This window comes from Heptranchias perlo, chromosome 31, assembly GCF_035084215.1.
Source record: "Heptranchias perlo isolate sHepPer1 chromosome 31, sHepPer1.hap1, whole genome shotgun sequence".
NCBI classification, from domain to species: Eukaryota; Metazoa; Chordata; class Chondrichthyes; order Hexanchiformes; family Hexanchidae; genus Heptranchias; species Heptranchias perlo.
In genome coordinates, this window is record NC_090355.1 from 14,806,938 (window position 1) to 14,829,434 (window position 22,497).

A 22,497-nucleotide genomic window follows, 5' to 3' on the forward strand; every position below is an offset into this window, starting at 1 on the left:
TTGCAGCATCATGGGACAGGAAAGTGTTGGTATTCTCGACACGGCCAAGTTTAAATAAAATCTAAAAGAAAAGCAGACGTTTTATTCTCTGCCAGTAGCAAAATATGAGATTCTTAATATTTTTCCTTGTGTGTGGCAGAGAAAAAAAACCTGGTTCACTTTGACGTATTTCAGTTTGCAGAATATCAGACAGACGAAAGAGCTCAGTTGAAACTGGGTAGTTGCATTGTGATCAAAGCACCATAAAATAATTTGTTCTGAACATTATTTTGAGTCACCAGTTGTAGAATTGCTGTACGTATCAGTACTGTTTGAGCACAGAGTGTTGCACTTGTACACCTTGGAGTTGCAGCATTGTTTTAGTACATTGCTGTCCTTACTGCTTCAGACAACCATCCATTTGGCTCTCATGTCTGTGCCAGCTCTTTGCTATAGCAATGATATAAAAACAAAACCCCCAGTTTCCACATTAAACTTGATGCCCTTTTCAAGTCCTTTAATTTTTACATAGGAAAAAATAAATAAAACCTGGAACAAAATCAGAACAGAAATTGGAAAACATAAGTCTATGATTCTATAGGATATAGAAGAGCAGGAAAATGGTTTTAGAATAGATAGCTCCAGTTGAAGAGCTAACACTGCCAAAGACCTGAATGCCCAAATGGCTACTTTCTGTCCTGCAATTTCTACAACCCTGTAAGTAGTAGTCTCATACTGTATAGTCCAAAGAAGCAAGCATTAAAAGGAGGGGATGAGAGCTTGAATTCTGTTTCAATGTAATTATTTGGTCAACCAGTGAAATAAGTTGATGAAAACAGGAAATAATCCTCCAGACTACTTTCCTCCCTCAGAAAGTTAGCTGAAAGTGATGAAACTCACCCATTTGGAACAGGCCAAGTGAAATATCAGTTAAGACTGAAATTCAAACTTGGGTGTACAAGTTCAGACCAATGCTCAAGTACTGTGTTGTGGCCAACAAGCAATCTTATACAAGATAAATAATATCTGCATCGGCATTGAGAAACTACAAATATCTTGAACCTGAAAAGTTTACATAACAATTTCACATGAACTAACTTCTGAACACGCGGACCACATTTACAACTAAATATAATCAATTTTCCAAATACTGTAAGCTCTGCCTTTGTGGTTTACATTAAATTAATCAAAGTAATACAATGAACTCTGCCTGACCTGATTCCATTTTGTACCACACGATTTTTACATGTCCTCCAACATCCACAGGCATGGTTACACTCAAAGATGAGTGGTGGTTCTAACATGTTGAATTCGGGGAGAAGTCGCCCATCCTTAAAATACAAAGCACTACAGTTTTCTTTTTGACTGTGACGAGTTTAAGCACTGAATAACTGACAAAAACATTAACTGGTTAAAGCTTTTTTTTAATCCACTTCTATAAACAGTTAAATACAGGAGTACTGCTTTGGGAATAGTCACAAAATTTCTCTTTTAATGCTATCAATTATGAATCAATGATGATTTCTAATTCGTTCACAGAATCATAGAAAGGTTGCAGCACTGAAGGAGGCCATTCGGCCCATCAAGTCCGCACCGGCTATATGCAAGAGTAATCCAGCTGGTCCCACTCCCCCACCCTATCCCCGTCACCCTGCAAATTTTTTCCTTTCAAGTACATATCCAATTCCCTTTCGAACGCCATGGTTGAATCTGCCTCGACCACCCCCTCGGGCAGTGCATTCCAGATCCAAACCACTCGCTGTGTAAAAAGGTTTTTCCTCATGTCACCTTTGGTTCTTTTGCCAATGATCTTAAATCTATGTCCTCTGGCTCTTGACCCTTCCGCCAATGGGAACATTTTCTCTCTATCTAGACCCTTCATGATTTTGAATACCTCTATCAAATCTCCTCGCAACCATCTCTGTTCCAAGCAGAACAACCCCAGCTTCTACAGTCTATTCATGTAACTAAAGCCCCTCATCCCTGGAATCATTCTAGTAAATCTCTTCTGCACCCTCTCTAAGGCCTTCACATCTTTCCTGAAGTGCGGTGCCCAGAACTGGACACAATACTCCAGTTGTGGCTGAACCAGTGTTTTATAAAGGTTCATCATGACTTCCATACTTTTGTACTCGACGCCTCGAGTTATAAAGCCCAGGATCCCATATGCTTTTTTAACTGCTTTTTCAACCTGTCCTGCCACCTTCAACGATTTGTGCACATGTACCCCCAGATCTCTCTGTTACTGTACCCCTTTTAGAGTTGTGCCCTCTTGTTTATATTGCCTCTCCTCGTTCTTCCTACCAAAATGTGTCACTTTGCATTTTTCTGCGTTAAATTTCATCTGCCACGTGTCCACCCATGCCACCAGCCTGTCGATATCCTCTTGAAGTCTATCACTATCCTCCTCACTGTTTACTACTCTTCCAAGTTTTGTGTCATGTGCAAATTTTGAAATTGTGCCCTGCACACCCAAGTCCAAGTCATTAATATATATCAAGAATAGCAGGGGTCCCAGCACCAACCCCTGGGGAACACCACTGTACACCTCCCTCCAGTCCGAAAAACAACCGTTCACCACTCCTTTCTGTTTCCTGTCACTTAGTCAATTCTGTATCCATGTTGCGACTGCCCCCTTTATTCCATGGGCTGCAATCTTGATGATAAGCCTATCGTGCGGCACTTTATCAAATGCCTTTTCAAAGTCCATATGCACCACATCAACTGCATTGCCCTCATCTACCCTCTCTGTTACCCCATCAAAAAACTCAGTCAAGTTAGTTAAACATGATTTGCCTTTAACAAATCTGTGCTGGCTTTCCCTGATCAATCCACACTTGTCCAAGTGACTGTTAATTCTCACCCTTTTTTGAACAAGGGTGTAACATTTGCAATTCTCCAGTCTTCTGGCACCACCCCCATATCTTCGTATGTTTGGAAGATTATGGCCAGTACCTCCGCAATTTCCACCCTTACTTCCCTTAGCAACCTAGGATGCATCCCATCTGGACCGGGTGACCTATCTACTTTAAGTACAGCCGGCCTTTCTCGTACCCCTTCTTTATCAATTTTTAGCCCATCCAGTATCTCAAGGAAATCTTCCTTTACTGAGACTCTGGCAGCATCTACTTCCTTGGTAAAGGCAGATGCAAAGTACTCATTTAGTACCTCGGCCATCCCCTCTGCTTCCATGAGTAGATCTCCTTTATGGTACCTAATCGGCCCCACCCCTCCTCTTACTACCCGTTTACAGTTTACATGCCAGTAGAAGACTTTTGGATACCCTTTTATGTTGGCCGCCAGTCTATTCTCATACTCTCTTTCTTTGCCCCTCTTATTTCCGTTTTCACTTCCCCTCTGAAGTTTCTATTTTCTGCCTGGTTCTCACTTGTGTCATCAACCTGACATCTGTCAAAAGCCCCTTTTTTCAGCTTCATCTTACTCTCTATCTCTTTTGTCGTCCAGGGAGCTCTGGCTTTAGTTGCCCTACCTTTCTGCCTCATGGGAATGTGCCAAGACTGTACTCAAACCATCTCCTCTTTAAAGGCCATCCACTGTTCAATTACAGTTTTGCCTGCCAATCTTTGATTCCAATTTACCCCAGCGAGATCTCTTCTCATCCCATTGAAATTGACCCTCCTCCAATTGAGCATTTTTACTTTAGAGTGGTCCATGTCCTTTTCCATAGCTATTCTAAACCTTATGGTACTATGATCACTGCTCCCTAAATGGTCCCCCACTGACACTTGCTCCACTTGGCCCGCCTCATTCCCTAGAACCAAGTCCAGCAATACCTCCTTCCCCGTTGGGCCGGAAAGATACTGGTTAAGAAAGTTATCCTGAACACATTTCAAACATTCCTCCCCCTCTTTGCCCCATGTTTTATTATTGTTATCCCAGACTATATCAGGATAGTTGAAGTCCCCAGTTATCACTACTTTATAGCTTTTGCATCTCTCTGTAATCCAGTTTGTAAATTTCTGGTAGATCACCCGGTTCAAAATAAATAGAAAGAGCAAACCCATTTTCTGAATTTCTAAAGTATACATTTTATTTTTAGGAATCATCAGCATTTAAAAAAAATCAAAATGCTTAAGCAAAGATAGGAGTTACTTTTCTTTCACTGAAGAGTTTACACAGTTTCAATACATATTGAAATACAGAAACAATTTCAATTGTTCAGATTCCTCTAAAAAACCACAATGAAGTACAATCAAAATGTGAGGTGAAAACTTCTCTCACATCAACCCCCAATTTAAATAAAATTAAAACAGTTCACTTTTCTTGCCCCATATGAAGATCATGTTGATTAAAATAGTCATACTTCACAAACCCAATTTGTTACTTATTCAAAATGGGTGCCAAATGCTCTTAAATGAAAAAAAAATCAAACCACACTGATATTACATGATTATGATGTCATAATGAAACCTTTTATACATGCCTTTGTCGCCTGCAGATGCTACCACTCCAACTCTCTCCTTTCTGGCCTCCCATCCTCCACAAACTCCAACTTGTCCAAAACTTTGTCGAACATATCCTGTCCTGCACCCATACACTGGCTTCCCATCCCTCAATATATTTAATTAAAAATCCTTGTCTTCGTCCATAAATCCCTTCATGATTTTGTCCCACCTACCTCTAAAATCTCTTCTAGCCCTATATCCCCTTCCCAACAGTCCAATGCTCTAACACTGGCCTTCTGTGCATCTCAATCTATCTTTGGCTCCACTGTGGGTAGCAGAGCCTTCAGCTGCCTCAGGTTCTACTCTTTGGATCTCCGTCCCTAAACCTCTCCACTTCAGCACCTGTCACTCCACCTTTAAAAGTCTCCTCAAAACCCACCTTTCAGTTGCCTAATCTCTTCCTTCCAGGCTCAGCATCAGTTTTCATTGTGCCTATTTGTGAAGTGCCTTGGGATTTTTTTTACATTAAAAGGTACTATATACTGCAAGTTGCCATTGGTGCCTAACATTTCCAAATTTATAAGACAACTTTCCTGCCAACTGTGCCAAGTCCCTAACTTCTTGATATAACATTGTGCCAGGTGAACAGACAAGATAAGTGATTCAGCCATAGTAATTTAACTTGCAGTAAGTTCATTTATGGCAATAAAAACTGTTCTGGGTCTCCAATTTGTTGTTTGTAAGAAAGCAAGCTTTGCTTTGATGGACTCTACAGCTATAAACTACAAACAAGCTGTAGGATAGAAATGGAAACACGTCCACAGAATAAACAAGCTTTACAATATTAAAACCATGTGAGATGCAGAAAAACAAATTTAAAAATCTTCACAAGGGAAATTACGGTGGATAATTTTTCTAAGCTGAAACCATTTTGCTTACCTGGTCATACCAGCAACGTATACTTAGTTGCCCACACATGCAGTTACTGGAAGAGCAATCATCGTCACAGAAACAGTACTGTACATGGAATGAGAGACAATTATTTATTACAAAAATTAAATCTTTAAAGAATTCTAACAATTACTGTGCTAGTAGAGGTTGAAACATAATTTTTTTTAAAGTCTTACTATCATATGAAAAACAAACTGTTATACTATCTTAAAGAAATCTTGCACAATGGCATTTCATCACACATTAAGGTGAGGTACCATGCACCTGGTAAAGGGCACTTAGGCTATTCATAAAAGAAAGGCATCTTTGTTTTTCCTCCTTTAAATTTGGCAAATTCACTGGTCACATTAATCTGGGAAATATTACTGTATGTTGTAACAAGCAAATCAACCACATTGTTAAGTTAGTTCCACCTGACACTAGTTTCAAATTTAGCAAAGCGAACTAGTCACGGGTTCAAGTGCAGCATCAATACTTAAAAACAACCCTTTGAGGACTGAAGACTTTCTTGGTAGTAATAATCATAACTCTTGTACAGTAATCTAAACTAATCAAATTTGATCAGGTCTTTCTCCAGGCCAGAACTCAGCTTTGCTGACTTCTGGATGGAATTTCCTGTAACATTCTGAAAGAACGTACAAGAAATCTGAACCCAATCTAAGCAAAGTCTCTTGGAAGTGAGCCTCATATTCACTTTTATCTACCAGGTGACAATTGTGTTAGGATTGATAATCTTCTTTTGTGGATGGTAGCTAACTTTCTTTTTCAAAAAAGGTATCCGCTAACCCTTCTCTCCGTACAGCTAGAACAATAAACCTACCACGCACAATCCTCTGCTAACTACTTTTCACATCAAAATGTCACTTCCCACAAGCAAACCAAACTCCATCTGGACAAATTTAAGTCTCTGAAATCCCAAATCCTTTCCTGATATCCAATCTGCCTCACAACATTACCCACAGAATTTTCTTTAAAAAAAAATTCCATGAGCACACATAATTATAATTAAATGTAATTTAAAAAATACATACCTGCTAACAACCCTGGAGATTGATGTTCCTCCAATGCACTGCGGGAACGAACGTAAAAACATTCACGCATGCGCAGACTACAACTAGTTTCCCTATTAATATCTGTGACCTTATTTTTTTTGAAGTAATATTGGCAATAAAAATATTCAACATCTAGGTAGATAAATACGAAATTAACAGATTGAAAGGGTTCTCGGCAGTTATTTCAAGCCACTATTTCTGAAAGAATACGGTTAAGTTGCTTGTTGAAATGGTTATCAAGCCAATTATCATGAGCCACTTTCACTAACATTAGCCTATGACAGCTGCACGGATAATCCTTCATCATAATAATGCTAAATATGTGCTGCCTATTTCAGCAGTAATTTAAGAACTCAAATTGGAAGCATTATTTTATGTGCTTGAGTTAATAAAATAGCTGAATGAAACTGGTTTACTCATCCCTACTTCGTGTTTCTGAAAAAAGTTGCCACCCTTCTAAAATGATACATTACAAAACATAACCGATTAGACAACATATTTGAAGTTAATGCATGAAAAATTCTCATTTGAAACATATATTGAAAATCAAAAAATTCTAGCATGTGGTACTTAAATGCTACTGCAGTCCTCAAAGGGTGAATTTGATACTGCAGCTTGACGACAGACAGAAAATAATAATTGGCAGTTTAGCAATTCTCTGCTCAGTAATTTTTGCAAAATATTCCTGATTTGAAAGCTGCATTCCCCCAAATTTTCTTTGATTTAATTGCAGTACTCCTGAAAAGAAAATTTACTAGAAACCTCACATATTTACAATATTTACTCAAGGATGGTCACTAATGTTTAGGGTCCTGTTTTGAGGGTAGGAGAGCAACATCAAACTGATCTTCATGCATTGCTCTCCTGTTATTTAATTTTTTGCCGCTGCTTTCCTTCGGCTGAAGATTTGGAAAACAGAATCCCTCCATTTTCCAAATCATCCTCCAACTTATGTATAAAAGTTAGAGGCACGATAAAATATAGATGGTTCTACTTTAATTTAAGAAAAAAAGTACTTCAAATTTTAAAAATTGAAGTCGAAAGCCCGACAACAGATACTGAGTCAGTCCACTGCATCACGTGTGCTAGCATTATGACAGAAGTTTATATGCTAGCATGCAGACTCACCAAACCAGCTCAGTGCATTTAGCAGTCCAACGGAGAGGTCGCAGTTCCACCAGCAGATTAGGAGACATAAGAAAAAATGATTCTCCACAGCCATCAATTGTCTGGAGGCTGTTAAGTTTACATTTAGCAGTGCAGTTGACTGCGAGGCACTTGTGCATCAGGAATGAAAGGCACAAGAAGTAAAGCAGAAATGCCATATATGCATTTTGCGTCAATCTGTAATTGTAAAAGTGACCAGCGCACATGCTCATTTGCGCGCGCACACAATTGTTTTTGTGAGCTCTGACACAATACAAAACAAACCACAAAACTTAAGTCGACAGGATTTTGTAACAACATGTTACAAAATGTCCACCTTTTCAAAAAAGTTTTTTTTTAAAAAGTTGATCCTACTCAGTTTGGACTATACCTCCAAATCAAATGCATTCCTTCACTCCAGAGTCTTGTCCTTGCTTTGCCACTATACTTGCACCCGACCACCACTGCTACTCTCCCAAAGGTTTAACTAACCTCCCTGATATAGCTATTACCTACTCCTGCAAATAAGATCGGTACCAAGAGTTACCAGTATTGTTACACTTATAATTTCTGGTGCATACACTATCCAAAGTTTTGTATCTAAGCCCAAACATTTCAATACTTGTCGAAGAATATTACCTCTTACTAAATACTGACCCTTTCTGCCTGTGCAAAAATAGCCCTGATCAATGCTTCTGAAAGAAAAGAAGAGGCCTGTGCTATCCAGAACAATTATCTTTGGATACATAACACAGCATTATTTAGTGCATGGAAGATACAATCGGCCCACAACAAATGACGTTGGTGCAATAATGTTTACCTGGAATACTAAGTGGCAGGTATGTTAAAGATTGATCAGTGACTTCTTTGCCATGGAGATCCTTATCATTTGTGTGTATAGATTACAAGGGCTGAACAACGGCATGCTGTTAGCTCAGGGTGGGCACAACAGCTAAATGCAGTGAAATATGTGTCAACCAGTAGGTCTGAAAACTAGAGGTCAACTTAGGTTTCTGATTGTTTGGAGTATGAGGATCTCTTTGAAAGAATGGCAATTCAACGATCATGTGATGATTTTTATTAACAAAATGAAGTTGGTTCGGGAAGATAACACTTTAACTCTAAAGTGGTAAGAATTAAACAGCGATAAATGAAGTCAAACAATAGCGAATAACCTTTTTCAAATGCATGGTAACAAAAGCCTTAGTTAGCCAGACAGAACAATGATACATACTATAAATCCAGATCCAAACCCTATTAACATATACATAATAGACAAACATAGGTCAAGTGCTGGGTCCATTAAGTCACTTCTGTTCCATGAAATATTGCTTACGGTTTAGTTAATCCTTTGAGCACTGAAGGAGAATTTCTACACCAAAATGTCTTTGCTTTATGCTAAGAATATCGTGAATTATTTTTTAAAATGTCCTACGGCTAATTTATAATAATGAATAGAAGATAAAATTACTTTTGCACTTGTTATAACATAAAATTTCTGCGTCATTGAAGGAAAATCACTATTTAGGGGATAAGCTTATGAAAATTCAACATGTTGCAACGGCCAATCGACAAGTATTAAGTAGCTTTTAAGAGAAATCTAATAATGACCTTCGACAGTCCTCATGTCTTTGGTATTTTAAAAAAAAGGTAACTTTCGTGTATCATGCAACACCTTCAAGAAGCTATGATGTGGAGATGCCGGTGATGGACTGGGGTTGACAATTGTAAACAATTTTACAACACCAAGTTATAGTCCAGCAATTTTATTTTAAATTCACAAGCTTTCGGAGGCTTCCTCCTTTTCACATCGTTCACCTGATGAAGTAGGAAGCCTCCGAAAGCTTGTGAATTTAAAATAAAATTGCTGGACTATAACTTGGTGTTGTAAAATTGTTTTCAAGAAGCTAGTGACAGTACAATTTCTGATATTAAACTCTTGCATGAAGCATAAAGAAAAGACACTTTTCTTCCTATTGTCTTTTTTATTTTTTTAGATATCCAAGTGAACGGCCATGGTCCACAGTGCAGGACACCACTGGGGCTGAAGAGAGTCAGAGAGAAGATGCACTGAATCAACAGTTGATGGTTAGTTTACTTTTGGATACAATTCCCATTATTCAAAAATCACCAGCACTAAATGTGTCAGTAATATGCTGTAATTTTGGTAATTTTTCCAGGCAGTCTATTTCACATTATGCTATCTATTTTTATATATATTTATTTTTCGGATGTGGGTGATGCTGGCAGGGCAGTATTTGCTGCCAATCCATGGCTGCCCTGAGGGCATTGAGTCAACCACATAATGTGGAACTGGAGTCATGTCAAGGCCAGTCTAGGTAGGGATGGCAGGTTCACTTCCCAGAAGGTCCGTAACGCATCAGTTGGGTTTCTTTTTTAAAATGACAATCCAGCAGCTTTTCTGGTTATTTTCCGCTGCTAGCGCAATTTCTATAGAATTCAATTTCATAACGTGCCATGGTGGGATCTGAACCCATGACCTCTGGGCTGCTAGTCCAGTACCATAATAACAAAGCGACCGTACTCTGCAATTATTTAGTCTGGCTTAGGATTTGTTAATGTCACCACATTTTATAATTGACACAGTTGAAGTTTGTGTCCCTTTGGTCATACCTGCAGATGCGTGATATTCCTGTCAACGTTCATTGGAGAAGTTACACAGTTTTGGGAAACATATTTATAGTCGCTTGGACAAGGTTCATCATCCACACCATTGACACATGGAATTGGTACATGTTCATAACCTCTAGCAATATCTCTGTTGTGTGGATTAAAAAAACAAATGATTATTTTTTTGAAGCCACACTGATAAACAAAACAACTAAAACCAGTAAATACTTAGAAAGGCTATAATGAATACAGAACACAAAAGGTGGAAACAATGCTCAATTTGCGTTCGCCACCTGTACCAAGTGCCAACAGAACTGGTCTTGGAATGTATTCAGTAAGTTGTCTGAATGCAATGAGAACTTACTTGCACACAGATGTGGAAATAATACCATACAAATCTCAGTGGAATTTTGTTTCTAAACTGATGAAACTTATTCAAAGCTCTACTTGAGCTACAACTGCTGCCTGGGCAATTTTTATGTTCTTGCTAATATCATTTAATACATATATACATATACACACATATTCGTACATACACACACACACACTCAAAAAAGCTGAAAGAGTGGTTGTAAACGTGGTCTAATTAACAAAGCTATTTCAGGAGCTGGATTTATTTTCAATGTTTTGAACATGGGTAAATTTTTATTTTTACCACCTGGACATTAAGCATCATCTGTGCAAAAGGGGGGCAAAATGAGCAGGGATGATGACATGACTGTTACAGAACATGCCAATTTTTCTTCCATCAGTTTAAATGTAGTTAAGGAAAATCAGGCACATTTTGTTATGGGCATGCAATCCTTCCCGCCTGGTTTTTCTCCCTGCATTCTGCCCAAGTAAAGTTCAATGTTGGACAGTGTTAAGCAGCAGGGCAGTAGTGGCCAATCCTAATACCCCATCCAAAACAGATGATATCAGCTAACAGTACAGTCTGGGGATCAAACCTGAGACTGTATGACTCAGCCATACACTGGATAAATTTAATGAGTTATCAGTGGAGTCACAAAGTCAGTGTCAATGCTTCAAACAACATAATGACGCTCTTGCTTCCAAACATATATATTCCCCCATGAAAATTGAAGTGGCAGTTAACAAATGAGAAAAAAATTAAATCAGTGAAAAGAAACATCCACTACTATTTGCACATGTAAATGCATGCTTTCATTGACAGTTAAATGCTGCCCCTTCACTTGGCTATTCCAACTGTAGTGATTCAAAGTGTTCAGTTTGTTTGCAGTAGCCTCTGGCTCTGCTCCATCTGCTATTGTGAGCAAGATCACACTTATGTAACAACCAAGTACAGAATCTTACCGCTTCTCTCAGAATCATCTTAAAGCACTTCACATACAATGAATTACTTTGAAGTTTTTTTTTTATTCGTTCATGGGATGTGGGCGTCGCTGGCGAGGCCAGGATTTATTGCCCATCCCTAATTGCCCTTGAGAAGGTGGTGGTGAGCCGCCTTCTTGAACTGCTGCAGTCTGTGTTCGAAGTGCAGAGACTATTGTTATGCAGGCAAATAGAACCATCCATAATGATGCTTCAAACAAAACATTTTAGAAGAACGTAAGAAATAGGAGCAGGAGTAGGCCATCCGGCCCTCAAGCCTGCTCCGCCACTCAACAAGACCGTGGCCAATCTTCTACCCCAATGCCATTTTCCTCCACTATCCCCATATCCCTTGATGCCTTTAATATCTAGAAATCTATCGATCTCTGTCTTGAATGTACTCAATGACTGAGCCTCCACAGCCCTCTGGGGTAGAGAATTCCAAAGATTCACCACCCTCAGTGAAGAAATTTCTCCTCATCTCAGTCCTAAATGGCCTACCCCTTATTCTGAGACTGTGACCCCTGGTTCTACAACTCCCCAGCCAGGGAAAACATCCTCCCTGCATCTACCCTGTCGAGCCCTCTAAGAATTTTGTATATTTCAATGAGATCACCTCTCATTGAAATATACAACTAAACTCCAGAGGATACAGACCTAGTCTACTCAATCTCTCCTCATACGACAATCCCGCCATCCCATAAATCAGTCTGGTGAACTTTTGTTGCACTCCCTCCATGCTAAGTACATCCCTTCTTAGGTAAGGAGACCAAAACGCTTACAATACTCCAGGTGCGGTCCCATCAAGGCCCTACATAATTGCAGTAAGATATCTTTACTCCTATACTCAAATCCTCTTGTAACGAAGGCCAACATACCATTTGCCTTCCTCATTGCTTGCTGCACCTGCATTTTAGCTTTCAGTGACTCATGTACAAGGACACCCAGGTCCCTTTGATCATCAACATTTCTCAATCTCTCACCATTTAAAAAGTACTCTGCATTTCTGTTTGTCCTACCAAAGTGGATAATTTCACATTTTTCCACATTATATTCCATCTGCCATGTTCTTGCCCACTCACTTAGCCTGTCTATATCCCCTTGAAGCCTCTTTGCATCCTCCTCACAACTCACCATCCCACCTAGCTTTGTGTCAACAGCAAACTTGGAAGTATTACATTTGATCCCCTCATCCAAATCATTGATAGAGATTGTGAATAGCTGGGGCCCAAGCACCAATCCCTGCAGCACCCCATTAGTCACAGTTTACCAACCTGAAAAAGACCCGTTTATTCCTACTCTGTTTTCTGTCTGTTAACCAATTCTCAATCCATGCCAGTATATTACCCCCAATTCCATGTGCTCTAACTTTGTTCACTAACCTCCTTTGTGGGACCTTATCCAAAGCCTGCTGAAAATCCAAATACACCACATCCACTGGTTCCCCCTTATCTATTCTACTAGTTACATCCTCAAAGAATTCCAATAGATTTGTCAAACATGATTTCCCTTTCATAAATCCATGTTGACTCTGCCAAATCCTATAATTATTTTCTAAGAGTCCTGTTATCACATCCTTTATAATAGATTCTAGCATTTTCCCTACTACTGATGTCAGGCTAACAGGTCTCTAGTTCCCTGTTTTCTCTCTCCCTCCTTTCTTAAATAGTGGAGTTACATTTGCTACCCTCCAATCTCTAGGAGCCATTCCAGAATCTACAGAATTTTGGAAGATGAGAACTAATGCATCCACTATTTCTATAGCCACCTCTTTCAAAACCCTGGGATGTAGATCATCAGGTCCTTGGGATTTATTGACTTTCAGTCCCATTAATTTCTCTACTACTTTTTTTTTACTAATACTAATTTCTTTCGGTTCCTCATTCTCGCCAGACCCTTGGTTCTCCAGTATTTTTTACCAGCAAAGATCAGAAATTAAACCTCAACTTTCACTGAAGTGGAAAAATAAAACAGAAAAATGATCCATCATTCTGGCTGCCAGTAAATATTGTTAGCATCATTTATAAATACTTTATAATATTCTATTGATAGAACAGTCATCTAGTGGCAGAAAGCACACATTAAAAACCCAACCAAAATCAAATCCACTCTGAGAATGTATCTTCAATAAATTGGAACTGACTGCATATAATTGCAGTACTAATAGTACGTTTAACAATTAAATAAAACATTCCATGCAAGTACATACAATAGAAAATGCAGTATGCAAAATAAATGAAAACAGCAAGATTTGTTTTTCTTGTTGAAAAGAAAACTACCTCACGACTTTGTGATTTTTCATGTCAAATGTATTTCAAGACACCCCAATTATGTAGATTTTGTCAGAAACTGCTAATAAAGAAGGTGACTCGAACAGTTCACTCACTACCACACATTACTGACATTGCTCGAAGACCATTTCATATGTGCCAATATGGTAGATGCAAATAGTAAAAAATGTTTTCGGATACAGAAAGCTTGAAGTACAAATATATTCAAGTTAAAATATTTTGCTATTAATTTGAAGCAGAAAAAGACAGAAGTGTGCTATACTGTACCTGCTAACTAGTTTCTCAGCCTGGGTAATCTTATTAGCTGACGCTTGTTTCAGTTTTTTGTTCACCTGTAGTGCAACCCACACTTGTGAGTTCAAACTTGAACATTCGAGTGGCGTCTCGCCTTCCTTATTCTTAATATTAACATCAGCACCGCGTGAAAGAAAAAGCCTGGATGTGCACAATTAACCAATTTTAGTATCAAAATATCCATGAAATGCATGTCAAATGACAATTTTTAAAGCATATTTTCACTTGGATTGGGAACCTTTCATAACTTGTATCAAAGCACAATAGTTCACACTTTATCCTAGTTTGTACTTCAAATCATTATTTATAAACTATATGAGTCTGAATTTGGCCTCACCACATCTGTGTTTCACTAGAACACACAAGATGGATGTGTTCCATCAATTTAGGAAAATTGACATAAAAACATTGTACAACATGCTATATATATGCTGCTGTACAGCTTTTCTCAACTGGAGCTTTTTCTGCACTGGGCACTGTAACGATTAAAAAAAAAACAATTTTGGTGATGGACAGGGCATGGTGTTTTTCTTCAAATAAAAATTTTCCATTCTTTCCCACAACAGTCAGAGGCCTTCTCCATGAACACAGTCAATACTCCCAAATGACTACGAAAAAAGGGATAACCTTGCAAAGCGTAACTGACCAGAGTCATTTCCCCTAGGACAGAAAGGGGAATAAAATTAAAAAGGAAGAAGTTTTGATGTTCTCATGAGGTTCTCCATTATAGTCTCTACGTAAGAGTTACTGCTGGTAATTTTAGATTTAAGATGAAAGCTTTCTGGGGCTTAAACTTGTAGACTGTAAATTATTCATATTGCTACTTAATTGATCTTGTATTTCTAAAAGAAAGGGTCAGGAACAAAGTCAAGAAATTCAATATTTGTCACAGCAAATCATAATTAAACATATCTGGATAACATTAAAAGGAGGTCATTAAGTAGGACCAGTTGAGTGTACAAAGATAAGTTATAACTCAAAAACTAAAATGACGATATCCTGTGTGCATGCATTATTAGCCAAACTCCTATAACTTCTGAGGGTGTTTATCTAAAGCAAAACGAGAACTATTTTTTATTATACAGAAACCTTAGTCTGATTATTTATATAGAAATCGTATTCATGTTTCACAAATTGCAATTACATAATTATCTGTGGCACATAAAAGAGTATTTTACACAGTACTTACACCACACACTCATAATGGTTTTCCCTCGATGCGATGTGTAGAGGTGAGTCACCATGCATATTTACTGCGGTTAGATCACACCTTGCATTCAAGAATATCTCTGCAATATCCACACATCCAGAGAAAGCTGCCCAGTGCAAACAAATATTCTCCTCCTGTGTAGTGAAAATAGGATAAGAGCACACTTTTAAGGGTTTACGTTCCACTTCAACTTCAGGGAACCTTTAAAGGAACACTGTAGACTTAATGATTTAATAATTTTTAGCAAAAAAAGTACAAGTGTTCCTACAAAAGCAACTCAAACTTGTAATTAAATCTTGTTTGCTGAGATCCTTGGAATTTCAGTTTTTACTCAATGATCTCACAGCCATGGTGCTAAGAATACGGCACAAGTCAGAGACCATCGAGATGCCACTTTTATTGCTGAAGAGTGAAGAGAACAGTTTCTGAACTTAAATCAAATTAGAAATCAAGTTATCTCCAAGGAACCGTTTTATATGACCTCAGGTTTTCAGGAGGAAAAGACAAAATAAAAGTTTGGTGTTTTTAGGACAGCCTGCTGTAGTGTGCTACATTGACAGTATACTTCAGCACAGTAAAATTAAAGTACACACATTTTCAAAAAAAAATCACTACTTGTTCAGTGAAATTTCAACTATTACTTTATAGGGGAAATATATGCTAGAGATGAAAGGATGTAATAACAATGCAAGGTACTTTTCCTTGTTCTCTTTAATATTTTTTAAACAAAATTGCATTGCATTGCATTTCCATAGGGTCCTTGCAATCCAGGTCAAGGGAGGCCAAGACAACATCCTGCTGTCACCATACTTGAATTCAACATGCCATCCTTAAATATTCCTATACAAGCTGAGTACTACATATGTGCAAAGTGTAATTCATTAGGAGTGACAGTCTAACGTTTCAAAATCTAACCTATTTTGATGCATTTCACTTTTCATAGGCACAGCTCTACATTTTTAAATGGGTTTGCAGTTTGTGTCACTCGAATTGCTCCTAAGTGTCACTCAGAACATTTCTCAACATTGACAATTCTGTTCCTCCTACAAACTCTGCCTGTGCTAAATAATTTAAATGCTAACGGTATTGGAATGACATCCAGCAACAAGGAAAACGATCCTGCTAAAACAATATGATATGCAACGGACAGAGCTCATGATATGATAACATGAACCATATGCACAATAAAACTCCCCTTGCTCTGTCCAAATAATGTGCCTTAAGAGAAGAGCTGCAGCTATGGCACCAGAATAAAGCTTTTTACTTCTCACACCAACTATGTTTTATACAAGCGAGACTGCCAATTTAGCAGCAAAATTACAGACAGTTATGTGGCATAGATCTGCATCCACAAGGCACTGAATGAAACTGCACAAACTCAATTCACACAAAATCATTACAACTGAAAGAGAAAGACGACTTAATTCCATCAGCCTGTGCCAGATTGGAACCAAACCCTAGAGATGAAATGCTTATGTTAAAAGGTAATTCCAAGATCCCCATTAAGTACGGTCTGGCCCCAACAAAACTCATCGCTCGGAATTGATACCACGATGGTTGATCAGAAAACATAACAATATTTCATATTTCTCCTTGATTTTTTTCTTCATGCATGCAACTTTTAAGTATTAAATTAGAACATAATGAGGCCAAAAAGCAGTACAGAAACTTTTTGTTCTTCCCAAGTTTCCAAATTTAATTGTGTATATACGTTGACTTTGTTAAGAAAGCCGTCTTGTTCTAGACTCGTACTATAAACTTCCTTTACGCCCAAGTACTGAAGTAACTCACATTGTCCCTAATGTTGATATCAGCTCCTTTTGACAGCAGCAGCTTTACAATATCTATATGCTTATATTCTGTGGCCCAAATCATGGATGTCCAACCACCATCATCCTGTTCAGAGAATAAAGAGAGTAAGTAAACTGGCAAATCAAATATTAGATTTGTGTTTTACAATTTTCACATATAAAATTATATTTAGAAAACAGTTAAAAAGTGAAAAATCAATGAAATTACATATACAACTACATATGTACTTGACATGGAGATCAGTTAGAACTACAAATATATATAAATAATGCGATCATATAACAGGCAACACTATGATAACATTGCCACTTTTTAATTCAGTAACATAGTCGAGAGTTTTACTTTTTTTACCCTCCCCCACCCCAAGTACAATATTTAAACTCTCATTGCAGAAGAATGCCGTACCCAACCATTCCTCCATAAAGAGTTTCATAACTTTTCCAATATGGTTGAACGATTACTAGCATCAGAAGTGTCCATGCTTTACAATCCAAGCTACAGGAAACTACATGAAGGGCAGGGGCCCGTAACAGATATGGAGAAACATATAAAAAAAACACTACTTTGTACTACTTAAAATAATTCCCACTTCAAACTTCATAATAACTTTATTCAGAAACAGCTAATGGTGGCTGAACAATCATCCTTCATATTTGTGCCACAAGTAAATTTATAGTAGAATTTGGGCCACACGGATGCTATAACTTGAAGGGCCGGATGTTGCTGTGGGCAGCGAACAGACGGCACCAGCCGCTCGTTAGACTTGCACTTGCCCATAGACTTCCTTTGGGGTTTTGCACAACAAATTACTGTAAGTTACAGATCCATTCAGCTGCATCCTCGACAGGGCAAGCAACCATGTATCTCCTTAGCCAATCAGATTGAAGAATCGTTAATGAGCAGCGCAGCGTGTGAACCAGAAAGTACAGGACAGAATAGTGAATTCAACGTCAAATCAGATACAGTAAGCAAAATAAAGAGAGGAAAAGAAAGATTGGATTAAGAGACAGAGATGAGAGACAGAAAGAAAATGTAAGAAAAAAATGTTTATTTAATTTTTTTTTTAAATACTCAACAATTATTAAAACCTGAAAGAATGAGACTCCACACTTGTAAAAGTGTAAAAGTTAATCTTCAGTGCCAGAGAAATTGTTTGGCAGTAATTAAAACTTACAACGCCGTTAAAAGGGTACTGACACTAGAGTGGACAAGCCCTAACTTTTTTTGACGAGTTTATAGTCTATGAGGTACATAAGAACATAAGAAATAGGATCAGGATTAGGCCATACAGCCCCTTGAGCCTGCTCCGCCATTCAATCGTGGCTAATCTTCAACCTCAACTCCACTTTCTTGCCTGATCCACACATCCCTTCATTCCATTAGAGCCCAAAAATTTATCTATCTCAGCACTGAATAAACTCAACAACTCAGCATCCACAGCCCTCTGGGGTAGAGAATTCCAAAGATCCACAATGCTCAGATTGAAGAAATTGCTCCTCATCTCAGTCTTAAATGGCCAATCCCTTACCCTGCGACTATGCCCTCTAGTTCCAGACCCTCCAACTAGGGGAAACAACCTCAGTCTCTACCCTGTCAAGCCCCCTCAGAATCTTATATGTTTCAGTGAGATCACCTCTCATTCTTCTAAACTCCAGAGAATATAGGCCCACTCTACTCTACCTCTCTTCATAGGACAACCCTCTCATCCCAGGAATTATTCTAGAGAACCTTTGTTGCACCGCCTCTAATGCAAGTATATCCTTCCTTAGGTAAGGAGGACAAAACTGTATACAGTATTCCAGGTGAAGTCTCACCAAAGCCCTGTACAATTGTAGTAAGACTTCCTTACTCTTGTACTCAAAACCCCGTGCAATAAAGGCCGACGTGCCACTTGCCTTCCTAATTGCTTGCTGTACCTGCAGGCTAACTTTTTGTGTTTCTTGTACCAGGACATCCAAGTCTCTCTGGGCACCAACATTTAATAGTTTCTCACCATTTAAAAAATATTCTGTTTTTCTATTCTTCCTACCAAAGCAAATAACCTCACATTTCCCTCCATCTGCCACCTTCTTGCCCACTCACTTAACTTGTCTATATCCCTTTGCAGACTCTTTGTGTCCTAGTCGCAGCTTACTTTCCAACCGAGCTTTGTATTGTCAGCAAACTTGGATGCACTGCACTCGGTCCCTTCATCCAAGTCATTACTATAGATTGTAAATAGCTGAGGCCCAAGCACCAATCCTTACGCTACCCCACTAGTTACGGCCTGCCTACATGAAATGACCAGTTTATCCCTACTGTCTGTTTTCTGTCCGTTAACCAATCCACTATCCATGTTACCCCCAACCCCATGAGCCCTTATCTTGCGTAACAACCTTTTGTGTGCTACTTTATCGAATGCCGTTTCAAAATCCAAATATACTATATCCACTGGTTTCCCCTTTACCTGCCCTGCTAGTTACATCCTCAAAAAACTATAATAAATTTGTCAAACACAATTTCCCTTTCATAAAACCATATTGACTCTGCCAAATCATATGATGATGTTCTAAGTGCCCTGTTACCATTTCCTTAATAATGGATTCCAGCATTTTCCCCAACGACTGATGTCAGGCTAACTGGCCTATAGTTCCCTGTTTTCTTTCTCTCTCTTTTCTTGAATAGTGGGGTTATATTTGCTACCTTCCAAACCGCTGGGACTGTTCTAGAATCTAGGGTATTCTGGAAGATCACAACCAATGCATCCACTATCTCTGCAGCCATCTCTTTTAGAACCCTTGGATGTGAGCCATCAGGTCCAGGGGATTTATCGGCTTTTAGTCCCATTAGTTTCTCAAGTACTTTTTCTCTACTGATAATAATTACTTTAAGTTCCTCACTCTCTTTAGCCCCTTGGTTCCCCACCATTTCCAGTATGCTTTTTGTGTCTTCTACTGTGAAGACAGATACAAAATATTGTTTAACACAGCTGCCATTTCCTGATTCCCCATTATAATTTCTCCTGTCTCAACCTCTAGGGGACCAACATTTAATTTTGCTACTCTCTTCCTTTTTACATACTTGTAGAAGCTCTTGCAAACTGTTTTTATATTTCTTGCTTATTTACTTTCATATTCTACTTTCTCCCGTTTTATCAATTTTTTAGTAGTCCTTTGCAGGTTTCTAAAACTCTTCCAATCTTCAGGCTTACTACTCTTCTTGGCAACATTATAGGCCTCTTCCTTTAATCTATACTATCCTTAACTTCTTTAGTTAGCCACGGGTGGATCACTTTTTCTGTGGAGTTTTTATTTCTCAATGGAATGTATATTTGTTGAGAATATTGAAATATTTCTTTAAATGTTTGCCATTGCTTTTCAATCATCATATCCTTTAATTTAATTTCCCAATCTACCTCAGCCAACTCACCCCTCATACCTATGTAATTGGTTTTAAGTTCAAGACTCTAGTTTTGGATTTAAGTACGTCACTCTCAAACTCAATGTGAAATTCTATCACATTATGATCACTCTTCCCCAGAGGAACCTTCACTGTGAAATTATTAATTAATCCTGTCTCATCACACAAACAAGATCTAAAATAGCCTGTTGCCTGCTTGGTTCCATGACGTATTGCTCTATGAAACCATCACGAATGCATTCCATGAACTCGTCCTCCAAACTACCTTTGCCAATTTGATTTGCCCAGTCTATATGAAGATTAAAGTCCCCCATGATGACTGCATTACCTTTGTTACAAGCTCGTGTTAGTTCACGATTAATACTCTGTCCAATGGTATAGCCACGATAAGGGGGCCTATAAACTACTTCCACCAGTGTTTTCTGCCCCTTGTTATTTCTTATTTCCACCCATACTGACTCTACTTACTGATTTTCCAAGCCAAGATCCTTTCTCACCAGTGTCCTTATGTCATGCTTTAGTATTAGGGCTATACCCCCTCTTTTTTTTTTATTCGGTCTGTCTTTTCTAAACGTCATGTACCCTGGAATATTTAGTTCCCAATCTTGGTCACTTTGCAACCATGTGTCTGTAATGGCTATTACATCAAATCCATTTATCTCTATTTGTGCAACTAATTCGTCTATCTTCTTACGAATGCTCCATGCATTCAGATAAAAGAGTCTTTAATTTTGACTTTTTACCATTTTTTCCTGCAATGCCTTACTTGTTGATGCTGTATTATTGGTAAACGCTCTGGCCCTTCCTGCCACACTCTGCTTATCTTTACCCAAATCATTACACTGCTCTGTTGCCTTGACTTTTCTCATTAGATCTCTAAATTTCCCCTCAACTGACACCCCACCCTTTTTTTTAGTTTAAAGCCCTATCTACAGCCTCAGTTATTCGATTCGCCAGAACACTGGTCCCAGCCCGGTTGAAGTTGAGCCCGTCCCAACGGAACAACTCCCTCTTTCCCAAGTACTGGTGCCAGTCCCCCATGAATCGAAACCCCTGTCTCCCACTCCACTCTTTGAACCACACATTTAACTCTGTGATCTGTCTGTCCCTATGCCAATTTGTATGTGGCTCAGATAGTAATCCAGAGATTATTACCTTTGAGGTTCTACTTATTAATTTAGACCCTAGCTCCTCAAACTTCCTCAGCAGAACCTCATTCCTAGTTCTACCTATGTCATTGGTTCCTACACGGACCATAACAACTGGATCCTTCCCCTCATGCTTCAAGTTCTTTTCCAGCTGCGAGGCGATGTCCTCATCCGTACAGGTAGCAAGTATCTCGTAACTATGGGACAAGGTCAAGGGCTGAGGCTCCTCCACCACTGGATCCTGCCTGACCATTGAACAAATCTAAACTACTACCTAATCTAAGGGGTGTGACTGCCTCCTGGATCAAAGTATCCAGGTAACTCTCCTCCTCCTGGGTGCATCGTAATGTCTGCAGGTAAGTACAGGAACTTCACGCCATTCAACACAGTTGAATGGTGAGTCAGACGGCGTGATTCCATTTTCACCAGTTGATCAGTGTGATTTTCTCCCTTTTTCTTTTCTGAAATGGTATCTCAGCCTATCGTATAACTCATGGGCGACAGTTCTCCAGTACCTCACACTAGTATCCATTTTTTTATGTGTGTCCCTTGATATTCAATGTTGATTGGATATTTGAGCAGAGGAGCCATCAAAGCCAAGTGCAACCCTGTGTTCACTTGATATTCAGAGATGAGTACTTCCAGCTAAGATCAATAATGGGAATCCTAGCCTACTTTCCCCCCTTCTTCACCCAAGAACAAGGAGGGCAACTGCTGTTCTGGCTAACTCAGTGGAGGTCAGGGATTGAACCTCTGACATCGAGTCTGTGGGACAAAAACATTTAGGACATCTATCCAATGAGTCACGAGGGATGAGTGGAAGATTTTTTTTTAAAACTTAGTGAA

The 22,497-nt window shown here is 38.7% G+C and overlaps 1 protein-coding gene across 4 annotated transcripts in view; it reads right to left on the bottom strand.

Annotated features, from left to right (window-relative positions):
- Positions 1-22,497, bottom strand: part of LOC137300506 (histone-lysine N-methyltransferase EHMT1-like) — a 149,593-nt gene that overhangs the window by 27,027 nt on the left and 100,069 nt on the right. For all 4 annotated transcript variants that reach the window (XM_067969605.1, XM_067969604.1, XM_067969603.1 and 1 more), the window contains exons 18-23: positions 17,084-17,188; positions 15,272-15,426; positions 14,056-14,223; positions 10,169-10,313; positions 5,325-5,402; positions 1,195-1,310 (exon numbers count right to left, since the gene is read on the bottom strand). In XM_067969605.1, coding sequence (XP_067825706.1) covers positions 1,195-1,310; positions 5,325-5,402; positions 10,169-10,313; positions 14,056-14,223; positions 15,272-15,426; positions 17,084-17,188 — 767 coding nt within the window. The remainder of the gene's footprint in view (positions 1-1,194; positions 1,311-5,324; positions 5,403-10,168; positions 10,314-14,055; positions 14,224-15,271; positions 15,427-17,083; positions 17,189-22,497) is intronic.